Below are 23,536 nucleotides of genomic sequence, written 5' to 3'. Positions count from 1 at the left end.
AAGAATAATGATGATATACGATTACATTGAATTGTACGTATACATGCACATTTACGTTCCCGAGCAAAGACAAGAAATATCACAATTTCCGCATTCTGCGTAATGCTTGCAAAACACAAAGTTTCATGAAACTGATGGAACGCTTCATTGATGTCAAAAAAATTGAGAATGTTGCAAATGTTCTTTTTTGATAGGCGAGGTGTTATATTTATGTTATATAACATATTACACTATATTAGCAAAAATTGAAATAACCCACAACCGCAAGGCGGAGAAAACATACTCAACATTCAACAAAAAAGTAAAAAAATAGTAAAAAGAAAGGATAATAATTTGAGAATATTATGTAAAAATTTTTTAAAGTCCGTTTTCTTTCCTATAACAATTTGTTTTTATTGATTATTTTAAATCTCATTATACGATATATATACTCGTAATACAATTAATCATAATTAAATTTTTTTTATGGTTACGTTTCTGTTTTATTGTGCATGTTTGTTATTATATATGTATGTATATATAAAAGCAGACACTATTTTGTTATTTGCTATCCCTTGTATACATTATATATTTTTAATTATTATTGTCATAATTAATTATAAGTAATGACGGAGATTAAAGGAAACAGAAAAACTAATAGAAATTAATTGACTTTTTAATTTACTCGAAATAAATTTCTTTTTCCTTTCTCTTATATTTTTTAAATATGTATGTGTGTTTATTAATTTATTATATTATCACGTACATATTCAGATTTATTGCAAGACGTTATATTATCAATTCACAAGTCTAATCAATTGTATCACTTTATTACTTGTTATGAGAAAGAAAAAAAAACACGTAATACATAAAGAACATAAATCAATAAAATACATAAAACTTAAATTACCTTTCGATAGGCGTAAACAATGTATAGGAATATATTTGTAAATAATCAGTTAAACTAAAGTGTTGTTTCAAAAAATATTTTTGAGAGGTTTAAATTATCTTTTACGCTGTATAAAAGACTCATCTTTTCTCTATCACTTTGAAGGACGAGGCGGGGGTATAATAAGGAAATAAACAAAAATACAAAGTTAATAACGGAATGTAAAAGGCAATATTGTACAGAAATTTTAATTATTAATTATTTTGACCATGCGTGTCTGTGTATAGCATTGTCAGAAGCATGTTTTCACAGGGATCTGTCTAGGAAAATCACAGATTTCTAAACTATCTTCGCATTCTTTCTCTCTATGAAAAGGATATAACGATCAATTAAATCAATTTAGAAAATATCACTTCAACAATTCTTAGATTATTGATACCTCAATGTATATAACCGTTACGTTTATAAATGATTTTAATCTCGTACTGTTGGCCAATAGGGAAAGAAAAATATTTTTAAATCAATTACATATCGTTAAATTGGGATAAGCATACTTATTTTTAATCATCAACTGTATGCTTTGATTAACTTATCTACCGCGCGGAATAAAAATACTATCCACTTCGTACAATACTTTATCGTAAATGCAGTTTGTAATATAATTCAAAACTTTTCGTTTTTTATCAAGCGTTTCCTCCCAAGCAAAATCTGGGATAATCTGAAGGAAAGTTACTCAGATATTGTGGTTTGTTATAATGGTAATAATAAAAATACTTTGAATTAGGAAAATTTAATGCAATCAACAATTCAATGTACTTGCAGCGACGGTTGCAACACTGATGATAGAATATTCGACTATTTTCCTTGCGTTTTACTTTATTTACCGAGATCGTTAAAAACGTTTGATCAAAGTTTGTGCGGACGGCACGCTTTTTTAGATTTTGTAATTTTATTTTAAACGGAATCTTGTGAGAATTCGTTCCGTCTAATGGATGGATAGTAAATTCTTTAGCACGCGCAATCACAGGCGCAACGGCGCACGCGCTTTTCGCGACGATGCAGGAAGACTTCATCTGGTACGGAGCGTACGGAACGTGGTTGCACGTCTGTAAATAGACAGATAAATATTAATTAATAATATACTTGAATTCTCTAATATTAAACTATTATATATTTAAGTTCAATCTTTTTTCAACTCATATCTTAATTATTTTATTTATAACAAACAATCTTAGTATTAAAAGTAAATTAAGAGTGAAAATATAATCTAATAAAAAAAGGAATTCTAAGAATGTAGAAATTCGAATTTAGAGCAAATAAACTTTTATTTACAATGTGGGCGGGATTCTTCCTCCTGCATAGATTGCTGTTGCTGTTGCGGCTGTTGCTGCTGTTGTTGTTGCTGTTGTTGCTCTTGTTGCTGCTCTTGTTGCGGTTGAATACTTATCATATGTACCGTCTGATGCTCTTGTTCTTGATGTTCGGGTTGTTGTTGCTCAGTGGACTGGCCATCAGTCACTTCAGCATGTGCTTCTACTGGTACCTCCAAAGACTTGACCGGTCTCAACGCAAATCTCGGAACCGGGAAAGCACGACCTTCTACAACCTAAAATTTCAGAAATCCATTAATTAATTAATTATTTCATTAAAATAGGTCACATAAAATTATATCTAATGTTCCAAAAAAAAAACAAAAGATAAAATTTGTCAAAATGATTATTCAAATCTCTTTCGGAGAGTCTCAAGCCTATATATAGCTTTATCTTCAGAAAATAAATCTCTGAGCAAAAGATTGGCAGCGGTGGGATTCGAACCCACGCCTCCGAAGAGACTGGTGCCTTAAACCAGCGCCTTAGACCGCTCGGCCACGCTACCAGTTACCGTCTTTTTCAGAAATGTTCAATCATCGATTCTAATTTTTGTCTACATATTTAATCTATAATAATAGTAATTTAATTCTGAATTTTATTTAATACCGATCATTAATAAAAATGTATTTCTAGATATATCTTTTGTATTATATGATTTTGAGACATGTTTTTTATATTATATGACTTTTTGAACATTCATATTGTTATACATATAAATAAATAATGTTATTTTTAATCCTGACGTATAATAAACTATAATTTATTATTTTAAAAAAATATAATAAAAGCTTATAATAAATTTTTTAATAGATTTTATATTAATTTTAAATTAATAACTATCAAATATAATCTTATATTAATTATCAATGTTGATGTATACATATATATATATATATACGTACGAATATATATGCTCTTTTTATGATTTTACCTGATGAATTATGTTGCGGATTTCCATAGGAATAGGGAAGCTTCTTTCTACTTCATCACTATCATCCTCCGGACTTGGGAAAGGTTTCGCTTCCTGTTGCTCTTCACTGCTATCCGGGCGTTGACGACCTTCAATGTTTCCATGCTCAATCAAATTTCTCACTTCCACCGGAAGTGGGAATGGTCCTAATGGTATTGGCCGTGCACCTTCCGGAAACGGTTTGAGTTCCTGTTTGCATTATAACACATATTTACGAACGTGACACGTTAATGATGTTATACGCCATAGAGTTTTTCGGATAAAGATCATGGCATTATTTTTGTCATAAAACTATAATCCACATTTTAAGTAAAAAAATATGTTATGTACTGCATTTGTTTGTAAAAAATATAATTTCTTCCAAATATGCTTTACAATTTATCTACAAGACAAATAAACAAGTTACCTCACGACGTGCTCCCTCTGGTACTTGAACCGGGATCGCCCTAGCTTCGCCAGTAATATGCTGAATGATATTCTTAATTTCTAACGGTACTTGCTGAATTATTCTTCTAATTTCTATAGGTATACCCTGGAAGGCGGAGCGTGGCTTTTCAGGCGTAACCTGAGGTGGGGGAGGTGGTCTCAGACCTCCGGTCTGTGCGATCATCATAGGTGGTATCATATGTTGTATTCTTGGATCTTGTTCTTGTTGTATTCTTGGATCTTGTTCGGCTTGAGGAGGAGGCGGTGGCATCATGGGTGTACCTTGCTCCTGGTTATAAGTATTGGGGACTTGTTCTGCCTGCTGTTGATACACCATCGAAATCTGTTGCGGTTCCTGGCGAGGCTCTTGAGCCATCGGTCGCATTCCTCTCACCGGATCCATTGGGAAATGACGCAGTTCGATAGGGATCTGACGCATCTCGATCTAGACATATAAATATTAAATAATATTAGCACTGATGTGCTAAATAAATTATTAATAAATAAATTTTTTTCACGATGGTACAATACATACATAATTTATTTACGTTCGCGTGATAAACAAAACTTACTTGTGGTCCCATCGGGTTGTTTTGAGGTCCCATCATGGGCGTTTGCGGGCCCATTCGAGGTGGTCTCATTTCCATAGTCAACTGAGGAAGGTTACGAAGCTCAGGAGGAAGTACACCCGGCGGGATGTGATTCAATCCTCGTGGGTCGCTAAGCGGCAATTGCTGCATATCGGGAACTTGATACTGGGTGTGTATTTGGTATTGATGATAGCCCGGATTAGGTTCCTGGGACTGGAGAGGAATTTGCACAGTGCCTAGGGGCACGATGATCGGGGTAAGCATTTCTTGATCTTGCTGCCTACAATAAAAACCATGCAATCATTACTTGTTATATTCTATTGTTTTATCTATACGATAATTTACAATTTAAGAATATTTAATTTTACATCTATGGAGTTGTGGCATTGTTTACTCATTTCTTTAATATTTATAGTAATTGAAAATCTTTTGTTATCGTATATCTCATTCGCATTACAATAAGTAATATTTTTTTACATTATATTATATTAGCTAAATAATTTAAATATTCTGTAATTTTAATATGTTGGTTACGCTCACTAAATTATCAATTATTTTTTGCAACTTATACGTGTCTCTTTTGATTACTTACTCTTGGTTTGGATTGCCTGATTCGCAAAGAATGGCAACTCGTTCACCGCTCAGTCTTTGGAAACGCTGCGGATCGGTACTGTTATCTAAACCGTTGTCGTTGGTTCCGTCCATCACCTCATCGGCTCGTCGTCTTTCAACTACGCAAGAAACTCTGCTACGAGCTTGCTGAATTAGCGTCTAGAAATAATTAAAATTTAAGATATGATTTACAGGTCAATATTCTTACAAAATTAAGAATTATTAAAAGGCTCGATATAAGACTATATGTATACGATAATTTTATATAGCAATTATCATTAAAATACTTATAGAAGAAAATAAAATTTGTAGAACTATAAGAAAATAATATATTTACGCCTGCAATGTCATCAAGATCCAACTGAAGAGGAAGCTTAATGTGCACAGGAGGGAATTCATCATCATCATAATCATCGTCATCATCATCACGATCACCGTTCTCGCTGTCAGATTTCGAGTTGTTCTCTCCTTCTCCTTGCGCTTTCATGTCCTTAGTATCCGGCTCAACTTCTTTCTTTGCTGGCGCAGCGAGACTTTGTAGAGAATCCTTTGATTCGACAGGCTCCTACAAATAAAATAACTTTTTTTTATTTTAAGACTTACATAAGTAATATTTTTAACAAAGAAATAACTTTTTCGTGTGTATTTTAATGCTATTACTTGCACATCTTTAAAACATATCAAAAAGAACAAACATATTATGGTAAGTTTAATTAAATTGAGAAATTATTTAAATATTTTACATTTACACACATTGATATTTATATATATGTCTATAGATATTATATAATATCAATAATTAAATCTTATTAGAAAATAGGAAGAAGATTATCGTGGATTTATTTATATTAAAGTCGTAAATATCGTAGAAAGTTTGCATCTGTATTGATAATTTATTTTTAGAATTTTAATACCAGTAATTGCCTTATTCATATTAAAAATTAGATAGTTGTTGATGTCACAGAAATAGGTTATATAGTTTATAAAGTTTTCATTTTTTATCTACAAAAGAGAGAGAGACAGAGAAAGAGAGAGATTTAAAAAATTCCAGTGGGGAAAAAGATAAGTATTCCTTTAAGGCTTTGAAAGCTGGACAAATACCGCCGTGGCAATCATCATTCGTTGATGCAACTTGTCTTCCTGCTCGCGACATCGTGGGGTCACTAGTGAAAGTGAACTCGCATTTATATTATCGCACTGTAACTTCGCCAACGATGGAAATCATATGCGAACAGGAAAATATCCAAAGAAGTGAAATAGCAAAATTAGTTTCGCTCTATATGATCTTATAATACGTGATAAATTAATATTATATTAAAAAAAAATTTGTTTTAATCAAACTATAAATATTAAGTAATGCGATAAAAGAACTGTCTCTTTCTGCTTCTTTTAAAGAGTTGCAGTATTAACTTTTTCTTCGTAAAAATTTAATAGAAGTCATCTTTAAGTTTTGCAACTTTTTAATTTTTATCAAATATCGCAATGCAGACATGAATTAAATTTAGAACAAATTTTATAACTTAAACATTGTCAATTATAGCAATTATAAGTTAATACCATATCATGTAATGACGGTTAAATTTATTTCATAAGTGGTAAGATATTGATTTATTTTGGCGTAATTTAATACGGAAACGTAGAAAGCGAAGAAAAAAGCGAAGCTCTACTTCATAAGCATGCATTCTTCTGTTTGGCCGCGTTTCTTGATTTCACGCAATTGCAATTTGTTTGTGTAAGAGACTTTCCGATTCAAGCACTATTCGTTCTGTTCGCTGTATCCGGTAAGTCTTTACAAGCATTAAATTATGGATTGCAAACTCGGCGTAAACGTGTTGAAATTCTTCCCCCAACGAATCAACAGTTAAATACCTTTCCTGCAGCTTCTTAATGTGTAAGCCGATTGGCAATGGATGATTACAATTTTGTGCAAGAAACGTACGTTGCAATAGCTGCTCAATTGTGGATCATAATGGTAAGTTCACAGCATTCCACGCGTAATAATAATGACTATTAATTTCTGAAATATCTGTCTAATGCAATGAATGCTATTATTGTGACTGCAGATTTGTTTGATTCTCTAACAACCTTTTTACTATAACATCTTGTTTAAAAAAAGCGAGAACTGTAAGCAATTAAGCATCGGTTTTATATAACACCTATATAACATCAAAGCTTATTATGAGATACATTTGAATATCTAGCGGTCAGATAATTATATAAAAATATTAGGATCAAAAGTATTCTTTCAAAGACATATACATTGTTTTGGACGTTGGATAAAATAATTGAAATTTTGGAATATATTGTGTGTACATTCTACATCAATCACGTCGTGAAAATTCATATCAGTGTTTTAAACAGTTAACTTACAATATTCGGATAAGTCGAGTCCCGTGGTGCAAAGAAACGTGAACATGGCTAAGCACTTTCCACTTGGGGAAATTGCCCAGGATGTAGAAAGGATTTCGCGATAGTTCGGACGAGCGACAGACAACCTGCACGATCAAACTAAAACGGGAACCGAGATGAAACTTGTTATATAGGAACGAATATAACTTGCGTCAGAAATAATGCCATGTGTGCATATTTTGCGAAATAAATAGCGTTCGCATATAATCATGGAAAATACAAGGAAGACCGATACACTGTTTGTCATGGCTTCGTTAAAATATTTCGTCGTTTTGAAGTAGTAACTTTCCGAATCAAATAAAATACTCTTCAAACACACAAGTAGAAAGCGAAAAATTCTTTTATGTAGGTATCTTATATAGAAATGTCTAAAAAATGTCTAGAAAATAAATAAAGAGATTAGTTAATTTTTTATTTGTAATTAATTAATTTCTCAAATATGAAATTAATTATTTATTGTCATTAATTTACTCTCTTAGTCTATCATTAACACTTTCTATTTCAGTAACTAAATTCAATACACTTCAAATATAATAAAGAAAAAGCTGAGATTTGCATCGCTGTCTAGAGGTTATTCAAAAGATTTCACATAAAAATGAATACGATACATATCTGTATTGCTCTCTGCATTTCTCGCTTTAAGCGAATATTTGCAATACTAATTGGATGGCAATTAAATCATAATTTCATGTATCTATCTAACTAAATTTCTATACATAATTTCTTTAAATATACGTACACGCAAGATATAACATGATAAACTGTATGTTACACGATGCATATCACTTTTCTGTCTTACTGTATTATTGTAAAGCAATTATTGTACGTATGTCGCGAAATTCTCGATGTGCAACTATCGCGACATGAAGTTCTACAGAAAAAAAGGGAAACGAGAGTTATGTTTCCACCTACTCGAGAGTCACGAAGCGTGCGACATGGAAGAAATCGTCATTGCAATTTACCGCAGTGATGACTTCGCCGTATGTCGAATGGCTTTCTTTAGAAAATGTAGTAAACCTCTTCAACCTATCAATTAGCGAAGCATTACAATCAATTATGGCTATCTATCGTTTTTAAGACATGTACACGGTGCTGAACACGATAATATGGTTATAGAACGATGCAATACGATTTGTTGCAATTTCAACTCCTTTTGATCGCAATAATACGAAGTTGAATACTGTACTCATAATCGATCAATATGAAGTATGAGTCGTTTCAATCATAATTGAACGATTGATTTTTTATATATTTTATATTTTATACATTTACAATATTCATTAAATTTTATATGTATTATTTACCAAATAAAATCTAGTAAAAATTAATTTTAAAATATTATTTTTCTCTATTCATCGAAATTCTTATTAATAAAAAATTCATAAATTTTTATAATTAAAATAATCATAAAATAATCAATTTTCTTAATTCATCATATAATTATGTAATTAGACTATATGTATTATTGTATAATCAAATGTACAATTATATGATAAATATATGTACAATATGATATTGTATCTTATGAAGAAAAGCATTTAGAAATATTCAATTCGTACATTTAACACAGGCTGAAATTAAATGTTAAATGGAATGTTAAACATTGAATGTTAAACAAGGATAGATGATGAATCCGAGGCATTAGAGGCATCCGAGCGACGTTTCTAAACGCAGCCACAATATTATACAGTTATCTTGCGTGCGAGCTAAATATATTCAATCCATTGCTATTTTTCTCTTCGCGAGTTAATAATCATATGTATCATTCCATCTAACGCAGAACGTAGATTCAATCGACAGAAAAGATTCTCGCCTGGATACATTCATTAACATCACTGATCGATCGTTCTCACGTATAAAAAAGGAAGAGTCGGCTACAGTGGCGTTACGTATAGACGAATGAGTCAGAATTCTATTTTTCACCGATGACGTTGGTAATACGTGTGAACGTAGTACTTTAAGTCGACTTGAAACTGTCAAACGAAACAGTATAATACAATACAGTTGCCGAGAGAAAATCTTTTTAGAGAACATTCACCTCTTGCGGTTAGCGCGCGACGGACAACCCACTTTCGTCGTGGTACATTTTCCAAGTATCTGGTTGCTCCAAAGATGTAACGAAAAAAACTACTACATCCGTTAGGAGTATCTCGTTTCTGTGTAATTATCAAACAAGTTATTAACTCGAGTTGTGTAATTTTTGCATTTAATTTTGATTCCTACATTTTTATTTTAATTAACAAAATTGGAAAAAATTTAATTTTTAATTTTATCTATAGAGACATTATATTATATACATATAATAGAAATTAAATTATCTAAACATCATATTTTAATAATTTACTGATAAACAAACTGTCAATTAATCTGCATTCAATAATGTAAATAAAAAAATTACACCTTTTAAAAATTAAATTTAAAAAGTTATAGTGTATAATCTAGTTAAATAAAAGACATTAATATAACGTACATTTTAAACAAAAGGTTGTTTGATATTTCGTGTCATAAAGGAAATGAACAATTCAACGTCATTTATTAGATGACTTCCGTTCGTCGTAAATTAACTGAAAATGCTTACGAAATCGAGCCATAATTTGCGAGGAAGTACACGCGAGTGTTAATTTCGACGTGCAACTGATTACAAATTAGGAGTATCGTGCGCAAAGATGATCCTTGAAATTATTCATGTTCTAAAATATCAAAGCAAACCATTCATTTAAATAATAAAACGTCGGGGAAGCTATTTTTTTTTGTCATTGTAAAGTTACATTACAGGTGATTGTAGCTACGATTAAAAATACAAGAGAGAGAACGATTCTTTACAGGTTCCAATGGGTGATTATGGGCTTAATGACAAATAGTCTTCTTGGAAACATTTTTTTAATAAAAATAATAATTGACTTCCTGAAACATTAATTTATTTTGTTTTAACAGTTAATTATTAATTTTGCAATTTTATTCGCACTTCATTTAATTCCATGAGAATTATTTTTGTCTTTACATCAAAAGGTTTCGTGATTCTCTAGGAATATGAGCTACGATGCTTTTATGATAGATCTCACCGGACCCCATTGACCTCGCGATGACCGATTTTCACCTTTGCACGTCCGTTACATGAGCCAGGCGGTTTTAGTTTAACTTTACATTCTCGCAGCATACATCTATACCGATCTTACTTTCTATCGGTTGCCATAAGCGGACCGGAAACGACCGCTACATTCGCGCGATCAAACTCGACGACGTTCATTGACTCGCGCCGCTGCGATCGCTAATAATCGATCTACAAGATTTCACTGTTCGGGGAAAAAGTGGATTCTATTTTTCGTTCCATGCAATTACTTGTCGTGAACGATTTCGTAATCGTGTTACTAACAACAAAAGTGTCAAAACTATCCAACGTACGAAATTGCAAAAAATAATAGGTAATAGGTATAACGAGACCGATAATATAATTGACATAATAATTATTAACATGATATAACTATAGACGTATCTCGATCCATCGCTATAATATAATATGGCGATTAATATAATATATATTATGATAGTTAATATAAAATTATTTTTCAATGGTTTAATTCATTAATAAAGTTCTCTATTATATATATATTGAAAATTATAATTTCGTAGATGTATGAGGATGGCATTAGAGAGAGAAAAAAATGATTAATTAATAGAAATACTACAAGGCTCGCGGAAACAATCTAATTTGAGAGAGCTAGTTTCTCATGAGGGAAATTGATTACTGGGAGAAGAGAAAACTCGTTGCGCGATTGAGCGCGTCGCTTCCGCGATGCTTCACGATTGTTTGACGAGTATACTCGAGGCCTCGTCTAACGGAAATCAAATGATGGGCGACGAAGTGTACAATGATGGGTGCATTTACAAGAAGTGCGAATAAAATTAATGCGAATACAATTTTTGCGTTCATCAAGAAATAAAAAAGTTGTATTTTTGTAACAGCAAAGCTGTTAATCAGACATTCATAATAAGACGAATAAACGGAATAATCGTGAAGTAACAGTTCAGTAAAATGCTTACGAAATAAAAATTTGCATAACGACAGAAATAAGATTAGGAAATATTTAATGAGGAAATTATCAGCTGAGAGTAAAGCCTAATTAACTGTTTAAGTAATAATTAATTTTTATAACTGTTTTTTATATACAAATAAAACAGGGATTATTTATTTGTAGTATTGTCGTATTTTTGCTAAGAAATAAAATTTTTTTCGAGGATTATTAACCTCGAAACTTACACCGATCGAGATTGTAAATACAGTACTAACTATATGACTAGTCGCGGTGATCGTTATAAATTTGTAAACATAACGTTAGCTCGCTCGTCGATCTGCATGCACAACCGCAATCACATACAAGGAACGCAACTCGAATTACGTAATTCCCCCGTTTGCGGTTCTCCTTGAACGCGCGGCTCCTGGTACCGCTTCGCGCCGAGCGTTTCTTTGCATTTCGTTTTCTGCGTTTAATACACTCACGGACGATCGAAGCGTGCCTCTTCGAAAGTTCGTTCTTTACAGCGGGCTCACTTTAACGCCGGAATTAATCGCCGTTGTCTACGTACCGGCACGTTGCTGCTTCTTTCCGCTTGCGACGAGAGATCGCACGAGAGGCGCGGGGGATTTATGATACGTGGAAAAAAATCGCGCTTTTTACGCGTCACGGGTTTCTTGTCGGCCGTCAGTCAGCTGGACATTAGGGAAAGATAATCTCACTAGGATTTATGGGCTGATTGTACGTGCTCGTCAGCGAAAGTGTACTCTAGGATGATTATGATTTAGGGAGAAAATGTGGCTATACATCAAGATAAAATTGTAAGATTCGAAGCAAGAGTTGCTCAAGTCTCAAGTATCTACGTTTAAATTCTTTCAGCTTTTTTATTTATTTAGTAATATCTAGAAATCCGACACGAAACATCATTTTTTAAATGTATTAACTTTCTTAATAGTCTTTAAGTTAATATGATTTATGCAGTAAAGCTGTTCTCTCGGTAAATAAACAAAACAAATTTAATTAATGCACACACACTTTTATAAAGAATTATATATATATATATATATACATAAATATACAATTTTTTTTTTAAAGAGGTGTAATGGTTATTGAATGTATTCTATATCTTTGCTTCAATATGTTCCCGATTTGTCGATACTGCTGCTGTCACGTATAATTATAATGAGCTTTGTCTGAATATGGCCTTGGAGAATTAAACCTTGGAACTCGCCTGATATTCCTGCTATCTCGGTAGAAACGGTAGAATAAAATAAAACATAAATTATAGAGTTTTACTAGAGATTTCACTTTTCCCTCTTTTGCTGTGTAATGATAAAAACTAACGCCGGTTTATAAGATTTGAGTTAAATTTCAACAAACATTCAATTTTTGCACATATGAAAAATATACATATATGTTGTGCCGATCTTTGCAATTTCGTTGTCGTAGGCGTCGTAGCATAGAATTGAGTATAGAGAATAATAGAACACATCTTTGCGCGGCTGAGGCATTGAAATCTCCGAATATTCCGATAGTACCTTATGATAATATCGCGTCATTTATCTCTGCTTTAAGTGTTTTTCTCTGCTTTTGCTAAATTATAAAATGAGAATAAATTAAATATTTAAACGCTGAGAAAGTAAACAAGTTTACCGTATAACTCTTGCGAAACTTTAGATTTTTAATCAAAAGAAAAAATGTCTCCGATTTCCTGGTTTGATGTTCAAGTATTATAAGTATTCGCTTTACGTAAGGCGCTCGTTCCCAATTTCTCCGAGACGAGCGAACTAACGCGGCATCGTCGCGTGCAATATAATAAAGTCGCAGACACAATGATAATACAACGGACGATTGGCGTTTCCCATTGAAACTTTGCCATTTGAGCCATAATAAGCGTCCAATTGTGCACAACGTTGCCCAAACATTCAACAAGTATTTCGCGACGTGATACTTTCTTAGAAAAGTCGTGCGCGATTATAGGAATATTTTTATTCCATCTAGCAATTTGTCGACAATTGTAATTCGCTGTCAATTGAAGCGCACGCTCGAAAGACGCTCGCGCGCCTTTCTGTTTTTCTCTTTCTCTTTTTCTTAACGAAGAACAAGGTTGTAAATAACTATACGCTTTCTAAATTTGCGATATTTTATGCCAGTTCATTCATTAGCATTCGAGCATTCGTGATTTTCACTGGGTGACGGTAAGACACTCGTGTTAAGACACAATTTTGTTAAACGTGTTAGACATGTCCATTAACAAACGTATAAAATTTGGTAATTATTTGTTTGGTAATTATTGTTGCTTCGTAAAGTTTTTATATAAAAAAAAAAACCGAAGAGAAATAATCGGAGAAACAGAAGGCATAATGTTACAGACAAGAAGCTATTGCTTGGTAATTTTCCAAGAAATTATATTTTATGCTAATGACTGAAAGAAACAAGAAAATCCAATGTTTTGCTAGAAAATTAGCTTCCTATGTTTAATATCGTATTCAGAGATTCCGCAAGTACATCACGACAGTTCTTGTACTTGCCGATATATTAGGTCTGTTTTCTGTGGCTGAACTAGTGTACACTTTTGGAACTTAAAGTGAGAAAGATATTTGTTTAAAGCGAGAAAGAGAATTCTAGAACAGTCTAGTGCAGGAACAAAAAACAGACCATTTGAAAAATAAGTAAAAAGTATTAAAATAAATGTGTTTCATTCTAAACGTGATATTGATACAAAAATTGTGCAATTTGCTTGATAATTTACATCTCACATAATTTTCATTTACAAGTCATTTTTATGATACTTTTGTAATTATTTCCTCAAAAAGATTTTACATCGCAGTTATATTTGCACGTATTTCGTTATTTTTTTATCATGTTGCAGGCTAATAATTTCTAGTAATTTCTGGATTAAAATAATATTTTTTCAGACGGGCATTATATTTCTTCGTTAAAACAAATAAAATTTCTTGACGAATTCTTGCTACCATACTTGACTGGTAACTAGAGTTCCAATTATATACCTACTATTATATAGAGTTGCAAATTGTATTTTATGTATTAACAGTTAAAAAAATCAATGACAAATAATGGTATTATGATCATCGTTATAGTGGTAATATTAAGGCAAATATCACAAAAATCCGTGACAGACTATATGATAGATCAGACACAATTCTTTTCGAATAATTCTTTTTTCGCGAAAAACGATTCCACTTGTTTTGCTTCTTACTATAATAGTCCGGTTTATATAATGACAACCATTCTTCAAATTTCAGTATAATTATTTTAGATATGCAACCGATCGATGAATTTTACCTTAACTGCTAGAATAGCCCGACATTTTATAAATAAAAAATATTACACGAAATAACAGCTTGCTATACAATTTTAAGTAATGATCAGCTTTAAATTACACATATAGAATCTATGACGAAATGACTAAAAAGATATTCGAAAGGCAGATTCCCGTCTATATTATGATTTATTTGTACACATCATGTACCGCATTAGTATTCTTTAGCTGCTTGCCGAAGCAAATTTGCGTTTTTACTGAACGCGAAGACGAATGCTAATTATATTAGCAGCATCGCACTAACGTTTCCCTTTTTTCACTTTCAATCGTAAAGAGTTAAATTGCAGGTCTGTTCGAAGCAATTTGTCGATCTGCACAACTCTGTCGATTGATTCCTTTTGCGATTCGTCGAACGCTGCCACGACGTGAAAATTTAGAAATCTCCGTGAAAACCACCAGCGTGAATATAACAAGCTGAAAGCTGCGGCGTCGGCTCCGCTGTTTTTTACGCCACAAACGATAGAATTTAATTCGCTTAACAATTAAATGAGAAATCTAACGCGGTCGATACAGACACAGTCACTTTCCCTGCTACGAAAAATTAGCAGGACCGTCAACGCGATTTCTCCATAACGACTACAGTAAGGACAGTCGTTATCCGATAATCGTGCGTTTATATGCGGCTGCATTTTTCAAAGGCAGCGGATAACGATACTGAAAACGTTATAGCAAATCTTGCTTTTTTATTACTATTACTCTTTTTTTTTTTCATTATTCTACTTTGGTGGACTTACCTTGAACTCCTCGCAATAGCGATGCTGCGATCATCAATTAAATTAACAACATTAACAAGATACGTATTGATCTTTATTACTAAGAATTGAACATTTCAAAAAAGGCCGTATTCCTATATACCCTGCCAATACTGAAAATCTATAGTTCATGTTACGTATATTATAGACTTTCAGTACTGGCAATGTATATTATAATGTATATTATAATAAGATAGTATATTTTATTGCAAGATACAAATTACATAATACGTAAACGTATATTCCGGCATTTATTGCTCGTTTTGTTTTCTCGCGAATGATGTAGATATATATTATGATAGTTTTTGCATCTTATTCTATCATATTTTTTTACAGTCTTACCTGTACTAGAGCTTCTGGTTGCAAATGCTTGAGAAATTCACCTTGCGGCTGATACGATGCAGGCTGATACGAATAGGCCTGTTGCTGTTGAAGTTTCAACTCAGCCTGCATTGCTGCGATCGATTCCGGGGTGCAGGAAGCTCTAGCCTGGACCCAGGATGCCGCCAGGATAAAGCTACCAAGCACGACAGACATCGTGATTAGAGTAATAGCAGCAATCCTTGCGATCTGCACAGCCGTGCTTTTCATCGGTCTCATGTATGCCTGTAAAAAAGATATCACCTGTTATAATATTTGAACGGAGAAGGAAAAAGAGTTAAATTCTTTTTTTGTTTTCTTATCGTTAGAGCATCAACGACGAATTGGGTTTCGGAGGAGTCTCTTCTCCAGTTTAATATTAAACAGTTTTATTAAAAACAACAATGGCGAAGAGAATGTACGTCAAAGGAGAGCGTGAAACGACAAAAGACCTCGACTCGGTTGGTTAACCAGCGTGAAGTCCCATTGTGTGCGTTCAGAAGAGTAGTATACCCGGCACCTCTGTGACAGGTGTGATATAGATACACACATACATACATATGTACATGTGCACGTTTCTGTGTTTTACACGAACGTTAATGCGAGTAAATTATTGTGCTTTACTATGGATTCCCGCGCTAGTTACACCAATAAAATGGGAGAAGGAAGACGATTATGTAAAATCTCATGTGTATGTTAATGCATCTTGTGTTGATTCACCGGAATTTTTATTGAATCTCATGGAAACGCAAAGTCAGGTTTTCCTTGGCGAGTGAATGAGTTCTTCAAGAGTGTCTCTCTCTCTCTTATTTTATATCGATCATATATATATATTCATTCTCCTTGACTCACATATTTTTCATTGAGAATATATCGATGTTATATAATCAAGAAAATCGCTTTAATTTATCTTTATCAGTCGTACAAAAACTTGTATAAAAAAGTCAGATCAAACACTTTTCAGCAATATTTAAAATATGTATGAAATGTGTGTGTCTGTGTATCTAGCCATCTCAAATGACGTCCGTGTATTGCAGTCAAGTAAATTAACGACAGCTGAAAATAAACTACCGCGGCGTCATTTAACTCCTTCAAGAGCCCCGGGAATAAGTGCGATAAAATACATTTGACGCGTGCTAACTGTACCTTGACATTATTATAGTGTGACTCGGACCCGTTTCGACGCCCGACGCTTTTGTAGATCATAAACACTTGCCGCTATTTTACTCGGACTCGTAGATCATGTTTGACTGCCATGTTACGTAATTATGCTACATCGCGTATTCGCAACTTCGAGATGGATATTGCGCTGCAAGTTTATTTCAGGATTAAAGACATATTTTTAGCTCCATGCTCGTTTTTGTCCAAGATTATTCTATGTCAAATATTTTCACGTTGAGATAAAATTATGTCACGCTTTGATTTTTGGGCTTTTTGATTTTCTCTATAAGAAGATGAGACTTGCATCACGGACTGTACTTGTACATACAATTCGTAATGACCTCGATGTGGATGGACGACTCGGGTGAGAGGCTTCCAAGAGATAGTAGGCCATCCGAGGCTGGCTTTATTGCCGCGCGATCCTCCTAACAAAAGTAAACAGGTACTGTTGCCAGGCGTTTGAGACGAAAAAAATATTATTTGTTCTTTGAAACAAATTTCTTGGTCTGTCCATTACTTGCTAGTCATTGACGTTTACCCTGATCTGTGGAGAACGTTCCAAAATAGTCTGATCGTCGGGAGAATTTGTTTAAGAAGAACCACTAATTGCAAGTGAAGCAATCTAAGTTAAGAATTTCGTTAAGAAATTTAGGGCAGGTTGTTCCAACTTATGGTAAATTTTACCTGTTAGGTAAATTTGGCAATCCGCGCACGTGATTGGGTAATCTTGCTATTTACCTAATAGGTAAAATTTACCAAAAGGTGGAACAACCGAGCCTTAATCATGGATAGTGATTTAAATAAATTGAATTTACAGCGTTTTGTGATACGGCACACAATTTATGTATTTTATATTTATTTAGTAACGAAAAAGAGAAAGTAGAAAAGTAGTCATGACACTTTGGAAAATTGCGAAACATGTTTCAAGGTGACAGTTATTTCTGAACCACGATATATGATTTGAAACATCGATATCGCGCTTTTTGTACTTTCTCTCTAATGTGTACTAGTGGAGGATGGACATTGCACGCTTGAAATTAACAAATGAAAGCAACCTTTCCAGCCATTACTAACCTGTACTAACCTCCTTAAACTGTTGAATGCTTGTGGACGTTTCTTTTGTTTTACATTCCATGAACGTGAAGATAATACAAAAAAAAAACAAAAAAACTTTATTCCATTTTAATCTATAAGATATTTCTATTATAAGATATATTATCAATAAATTTCTATTTAAATATCATACATTTTAATTTTCAATTTCTCTGCAAAACTTTTTCTTTTATTAATTTTTTTTTATTCATTATTAGAATCTATTAATCTTTTAACGAAAAATATTAACTTTATTGTTTTAAAATAAATTTTTTATAAATTTGTGAATTAACAAGAAATTCTTATTCACATATGTCGCTTATTACAAAATTTTATACGCGTTGTCAATAAATAAACAAAGTCTCACTGGAAGGAATAATTAAGAATTACGAAAGAATATCCGATTTGAATGTCATATTTGTTTTCACAAGTGTCAGAGAATTTGTTTTGTTTTATATAACTGTGAGTAATTATGTTTGTTCATTATACATACACGAGCGAAAAATTAACACCAATAATATGCAATAAAAACAAAAACGCGAAAATTTTCAGGGACAAGCGTATTTAATCAGAATATATACTACTTTTAAATTTTTTATGTAATTTATACAAGATATACGGACTATTACATTGTAAGTGTTATTTACAAAGACTAATATATGACGGTATAAAATAATATGACATATTTTGAAACATAAGTTTTAAGTACATAATGAAAAACGAATTTTATGCTAATGATTTGTCTCTTAGTACGTAATATTATTCAATGAAAAATGTATTCTTTCTCTTTCTCTTTACTTCACATGCCGGCGATACGCGTGATGGAACAATCATTGTTGCTGACGACATAGGCGGAAATGGCCTTCTGTTTTATAGAGGAGAGGTTTGAACCCATAAAAAATAAGGTAATATAATTTCCTTGTGTATTATATTATTGCATATTATATTAATTGACATTACACGTGTAACTATACCAGTGTTGTTATACTGGCATTGATATTCCACACCCAATGCGCGCGCGTTGAAATCTCCAGAAAGTTCATCGCGTAACACATAATTTAAGTCTCACAAATGGTTGATTACTCAATAACAACATGAAGCGTGAGATGTTTTAAAGAATTTTTACTATTTTGAAATACAGCCAAAAAATATTTATTTAAATGATATTTATACATAAAAACGTTAGAAGAAATTAATTTCCTTCTTAAAACATAAATTTATGATGATGTCATATTATATTTATTTAAATTAGTTTACGAATTTTGCATATGATATGTTTTAGACTTAAGTTTTTGTATGTACATTCGTTAATTCAGTGATGTGGTGAATCGCACATTTATGTGCGTGTATGCTGTGTATACATATATGTGTAAAAGAATGACTGAGTCAATTTAACATTGTAAATTCAGCGTTCAGGGTCCTCACGAATTTACAAATACCGCACGAAAAGTATGCGCGTCATCGAATTTCAAAAATTTCATTTCGTTGCTTAATTTTTTTGTAAGGTCTACTTATTCTCTTTTTACGTACATTTGATATCTTATAAATGATCGGTTTTACTTCAGCATGAATACGACTCTTTCGAATGAATAGGATGCTTCTCTCTGTTCAGTTAAGTAGTTAACAAAGAACAAATTGTTCATATTCTTGATTTCTTCCTTATTCTCATAATTTGATAATACTACCTTTTCAAATAAAAGTCCTATTTATTTTAATAGGAAAAAAATGTTCTATAATAATTTTTATCAAATATGCGCATTCATAATAATATAATGACAGGAAATTAAATATTATTAGAAAAGACGTGTGCCGCATTTACAGTTTTTTTTTTTAGATGACGCTTTTTCTTAAACTCTCTCGCTAACCAATTAAGCGTCCATCTTTAATAATGACATGATCACGACTTCCACGGCGGAAATGTACGCGTCTCGAAGGATACTTTTCACGGTAAATATGCATTAAGAGTCACACACTTTTGCTCGTTGTAATTACGGTAATTAAATCTTTGCTATTTTTCCTGTTTAACGAACGTGCCACGAGCTTCGTGTTCTTTATTATATGGTGCGATCCTCAATATTCTTAAAAAAGAATAAATTTCTCGATAAGTGTAAACAAGTTTATGTAATAATAATATACGTTTCACAAAAATAGAAAATAATAGAGAACAATACATAAAATTCTTGTTTCTATAATTGAGTAAAAATATTTTACTTAAATATATTTACACACACACACACATTTATTTAAAAAACTGCTAATGTATATTCAATATCTCAAACTGTTCTTTTTAAAATATTCTTTTTTATTAATTATTATCTATATAATTTGTTTTATAAAAAGCGATCGACAGAGATCGTTAAAAAAAATACTTTACGAGAAAAGTACTATCTATTAATAATATGTGTTTTCCGTAGTAATAATAATAACAACGATAAGGTTACAAGCAATTTGTTATGTTTTACGCTACATTAAGTTGCTTCTTTTATTCTGAGACTTGCATGAATCATTAGCACATTTTCTAGGAAAATTGCTTTACTACCTGAACATTCTTTCTTTCATCCCGACTTTCGTCCTTCAAAAATCTTTTCATACGTTTTTTTATGCAATATTGCCGGTCGATTAAACCTTGCATATCATTTATACACACCGAACAAGCCGGATAAGTAAGTTTGTATAAACATATTTTTGACAATTCTTTTTACACTGACTCTATTTGCGAATAATCAAATTTTTTTCGTGTCGATTTGAAGCATCTATGTCTCAAAAGACTCCGCGAATGCGTTACGCAACGTCAACGATATCAATCAGCGAAACACTATATTTGCATTCCAGTTGCTTGTATTCAAGCCATTGACTTGTGAAATAGTAACCGAATTATACGTGTCACGTAATATTACAATATGTCCTATTTTTTTAATAGAAAAAAATGTTCTATATTATATCATAGCGTTATCTCGATCTTAATGGTGCTATAAATATTGTCTACTCGTATATTTTTAGAAAAATAATACTATATATGTATAATTATGATAATATAGTTAATATCTTATAATATTATCTATCAATATTACTTCTCGTGGCATAACATTCGTGCTTATCGTTCTGTAAATATCATAAATTTGCATAAGAATGTACAACTGCAAAAAATATATGTATGAACTTTCAAGACATTTTTATCTCATAACCTTTTTTTTTTGTTAGACTAAAACTTTTCAAATTTACTGAAACTATTCCTTTGCGTATTAAAAAATTAATTATACTCGCGAGAATGAAACCAATTAATTGTCATTATCATCGATAACGATAGGGATGTAATTATGCAAACGCGAATAAAATTGTAGATCATCCGGCAAACAAAGAATATCATGAGAAATCTGCGAACAATTTCTTTGTTGTAACTTTCTCATTATAGTGGTTGATGCTCAATTACGATTGAATGCCATTTTTCAAATTGTGATTACTTCTACACTCCACTCACTATTATGTGCTATTTCTCTATTCAGAAATAATCGCACGTGTATACGAAATTATCCGACGTTTTAATCATTGTAATTGCTTGATGAATGGCTTCATAAAGTCGTACAGACTATCATATTTTATTTTTAGCATTTTTCTCATACATAAAGGAGTCATTTTTTGTAGTTGAAAATTATTATAAAGATTTGAGAATTTTTTCAGAATTAATACCGTATTTTCTCATGTGTTGGTAAAAATAAGAAAATGCAGTATTAAAGTTGATAAAAAATTCTGAAAAAATTCTTAGAGTTCATAACAAGAAAATAAACAATTTTTGTTTCTTGCAGTTTTTCTATAAAGTTGATAATATTTGAGTAAAAAATTATTGAAGACTAATATTCAACAATTTTTAGTAATTAATATTTTGTTAACTATTGTGAAAATTGCAAAATGATAGAGAACTTTTCTACTCAGTTTAGTCCATTCTGCTGCTATGCAAGAGTTTTATCGTTAATTATCAGATGTCCTGTATATATAGCATCGGCTTTGCAAGTTTTCATATAGATTATTCAAATTTTATTTATCAATATATATCTAATAAAATATAGAACAGTATATATAAGACGTGGATTCTTTAAAGCTTTTAAACTAATTAATTTCAAGGTTTGCTTAAGAACTTGTGCATTTTAGTGTGAAGGGAAGAAACGCACACATGGAAGAAGCTTTCCAACAAACCACCATATTGTTCGATGGAACTTATGTTAAACGCGATAAAATTATTTTTTTTGTTACATTTAAATACGTTGGCAAATTTTTACTCTTTAATGTGTAATGATGCGTGTTAATTTACAGTTAAGCAAATACAGAAAAAGTTTTATATATTATACGTGCAATATCATCATGAGAAATGTAGTGTTTTGGGACTTAATGGATCACCGATTTTAATCTCACATAAACTTTTTATAATAAAGAAAATATTAAATTAAATCAATATAATATTCGAATCAAAGGTAGTTGAAATAAAAGCTTTTTGACAGCTTCAAATATGTAAATAGATGACAAAAATTTTATTATTCTTATTATAACAAGTTACTGGATTTTATTTTCACAGATTCGAAATGTAATGTAATTCGAAAATTAATTGCAGAGATATCGGCGTCGGAAATCAAAAGTTTTTTTTTACAACAAATGAGAATTCTCCTCAACTTCTTCTGTAAGAAAAACTTAGTTTCAATTTGATCGAAGAGCGAATGAATGACAGATGATTCGCTAAGTTTGGGATGTCTTTGGATAGCTTCTAATCCATATGTTGAAGCTTACCGGTGGTGGTTCGGTGGTAGAATAGACCTCACTTGGCGCATAGTGACTCTGCGGCATCTTCTCCGAGACGACGGCAACAGTTGCCAGGGAATCCGGCTGATCTTTCTCCATTGTCTTCCCGATTCGGCTTAATCCGCGTAGCACAAAATACACGGTCAAACGACCCGGGACGTCAGTATCTTCCTTTTCCTAATCCGGCCGACGGATGGACGATTATTAAAAAACTCCCTTTCTCTCTTTTCCTTTCTTGCTCCGGTACCACACTCGGTGTCTCGGTGGCTCGACTGGTCGACGAGCAGTGAGCGTCGAGGAAGCACCGGCACCGCTAGCTTAGAGATGCCCCCACCTAAGCCGGCGTGCACTACCTTCGGCAAACGTTACCTTCTGGTACCAAGGCGTACCCTCCGCACCGTCGACGGTGGTGTTCTCGTTGCTCGAACTTTCTAAACACCGTGTGTGCGCGAGAAACACGCGTGAGTGAACGTGAGCACTGAGCGGTTCGCCGCTATAATGTACGAACGAATGTCCATCGCTTTGCTTCCCACATGTTTACCGCACGATGCTCGACAGCAATTTTCACGACAGTTTTTCGTCGCGTTCTTCTTCGATTTGAAATAAAAATTGCGGAACGACTAATGATAATGGAGCCGAGAAACATTTTTATACTAGCATGCGCAGCTAACTTTTTATTTAAATTTTGCATTTTTTTTTTCGAATATATTATTTAATGTTAATATCCGATTTCATAACGCTGTATAAATTTTTAAAACCAATTGAGTACGTTTGATTGCAAC

At 32.4% G+C, this 23,536-nt stretch overlaps 1 protein-coding gene and 1 non-coding gene across 2 annotated transcripts; both read right to left on the bottom strand.

Moving 5' to 3' along the window:
* Positions 1–1,176: 1,176 nt before the first annotated feature.
* LOC108765436 (bromodomain-containing protein 4) lies at positions 1,177–23,159 on the bottom strand. The gene is made up of 9 exons (XM_018514150.1): positions 22,743–23,159; positions 15,696–15,959; positions 5,174–5,401; positions 4,817–4,995; positions 4,207–4,504; positions 3,615–4,079; positions 3,170–3,397; positions 2,201–2,474; positions 1,177–1,974 (listed from the first exon to the last, which is right to left on the bottom strand). The coding sequence occupies exons 1-9, from the start codon at positions 22,851–22,853 to the stop codon at positions 1,877–1,879; spliced, it is 2,145 nt and encodes a 714-aa protein (XP_018369652.1). The 5' UTR covers positions 22,854–23,159; the 3' UTR covers positions 1,177–1,876.
* TRNAL-AAG (transfer RNA leucine (anticodon AAG)) lies at positions 2,662–2,743 on the bottom strand. The gene has a single exon. It is a non-coding gene; the product is annotated as a tRNA-Leu (tRNA).
* Positions 23,160–23,536: the final 377 nt, after the last annotated feature.

Source organism: Trachymyrmex cornetzi, unplaced genomic scaffold (genome assembly GCF_001594075.2).
Source record: "Trachymyrmex cornetzi isolate Tcor2-1 unplaced genomic scaffold, Tcor1.1 scaffold488, whole genome shotgun sequence".
In the NCBI taxonomy this organism is placed as follows: Eukaryota; Metazoa; Arthropoda; class Insecta; order Hymenoptera; family Formicidae; genus Trachymyrmex; species Trachymyrmex cornetzi.
The sequence above is the reverse complement of the archived record's forward strand: the minus strand, read 5'-3'. Positions and strand labels throughout refer to the sequence as shown.

Excerpts from the sequence above, each read along its gene's own strand:
- LOC108765436 (XM_018514150.1), bottom strand. The coding sequence starts at position 22,853 with ATGGAGAAAGATCAGCCGGATTCCCTGGCAACTGTTGCCGTCGTCTCG. Across the intron at positions 5,402-15,695 it reads AACCAGAAGCTCTAGTACAG|GAGCCTGTCGAATCAAAGGA; the intron begins GTAAGACTGTAA and ends TTTTATTTGTAG. Across the intron at positions 2,475-3,169 it reads TCCGCAACATAATTCATCAG|GTTGTAGAAGGTCGTGCTTT; the intron begins GTAAAATCATAA and ends CTGAAATTTTAG.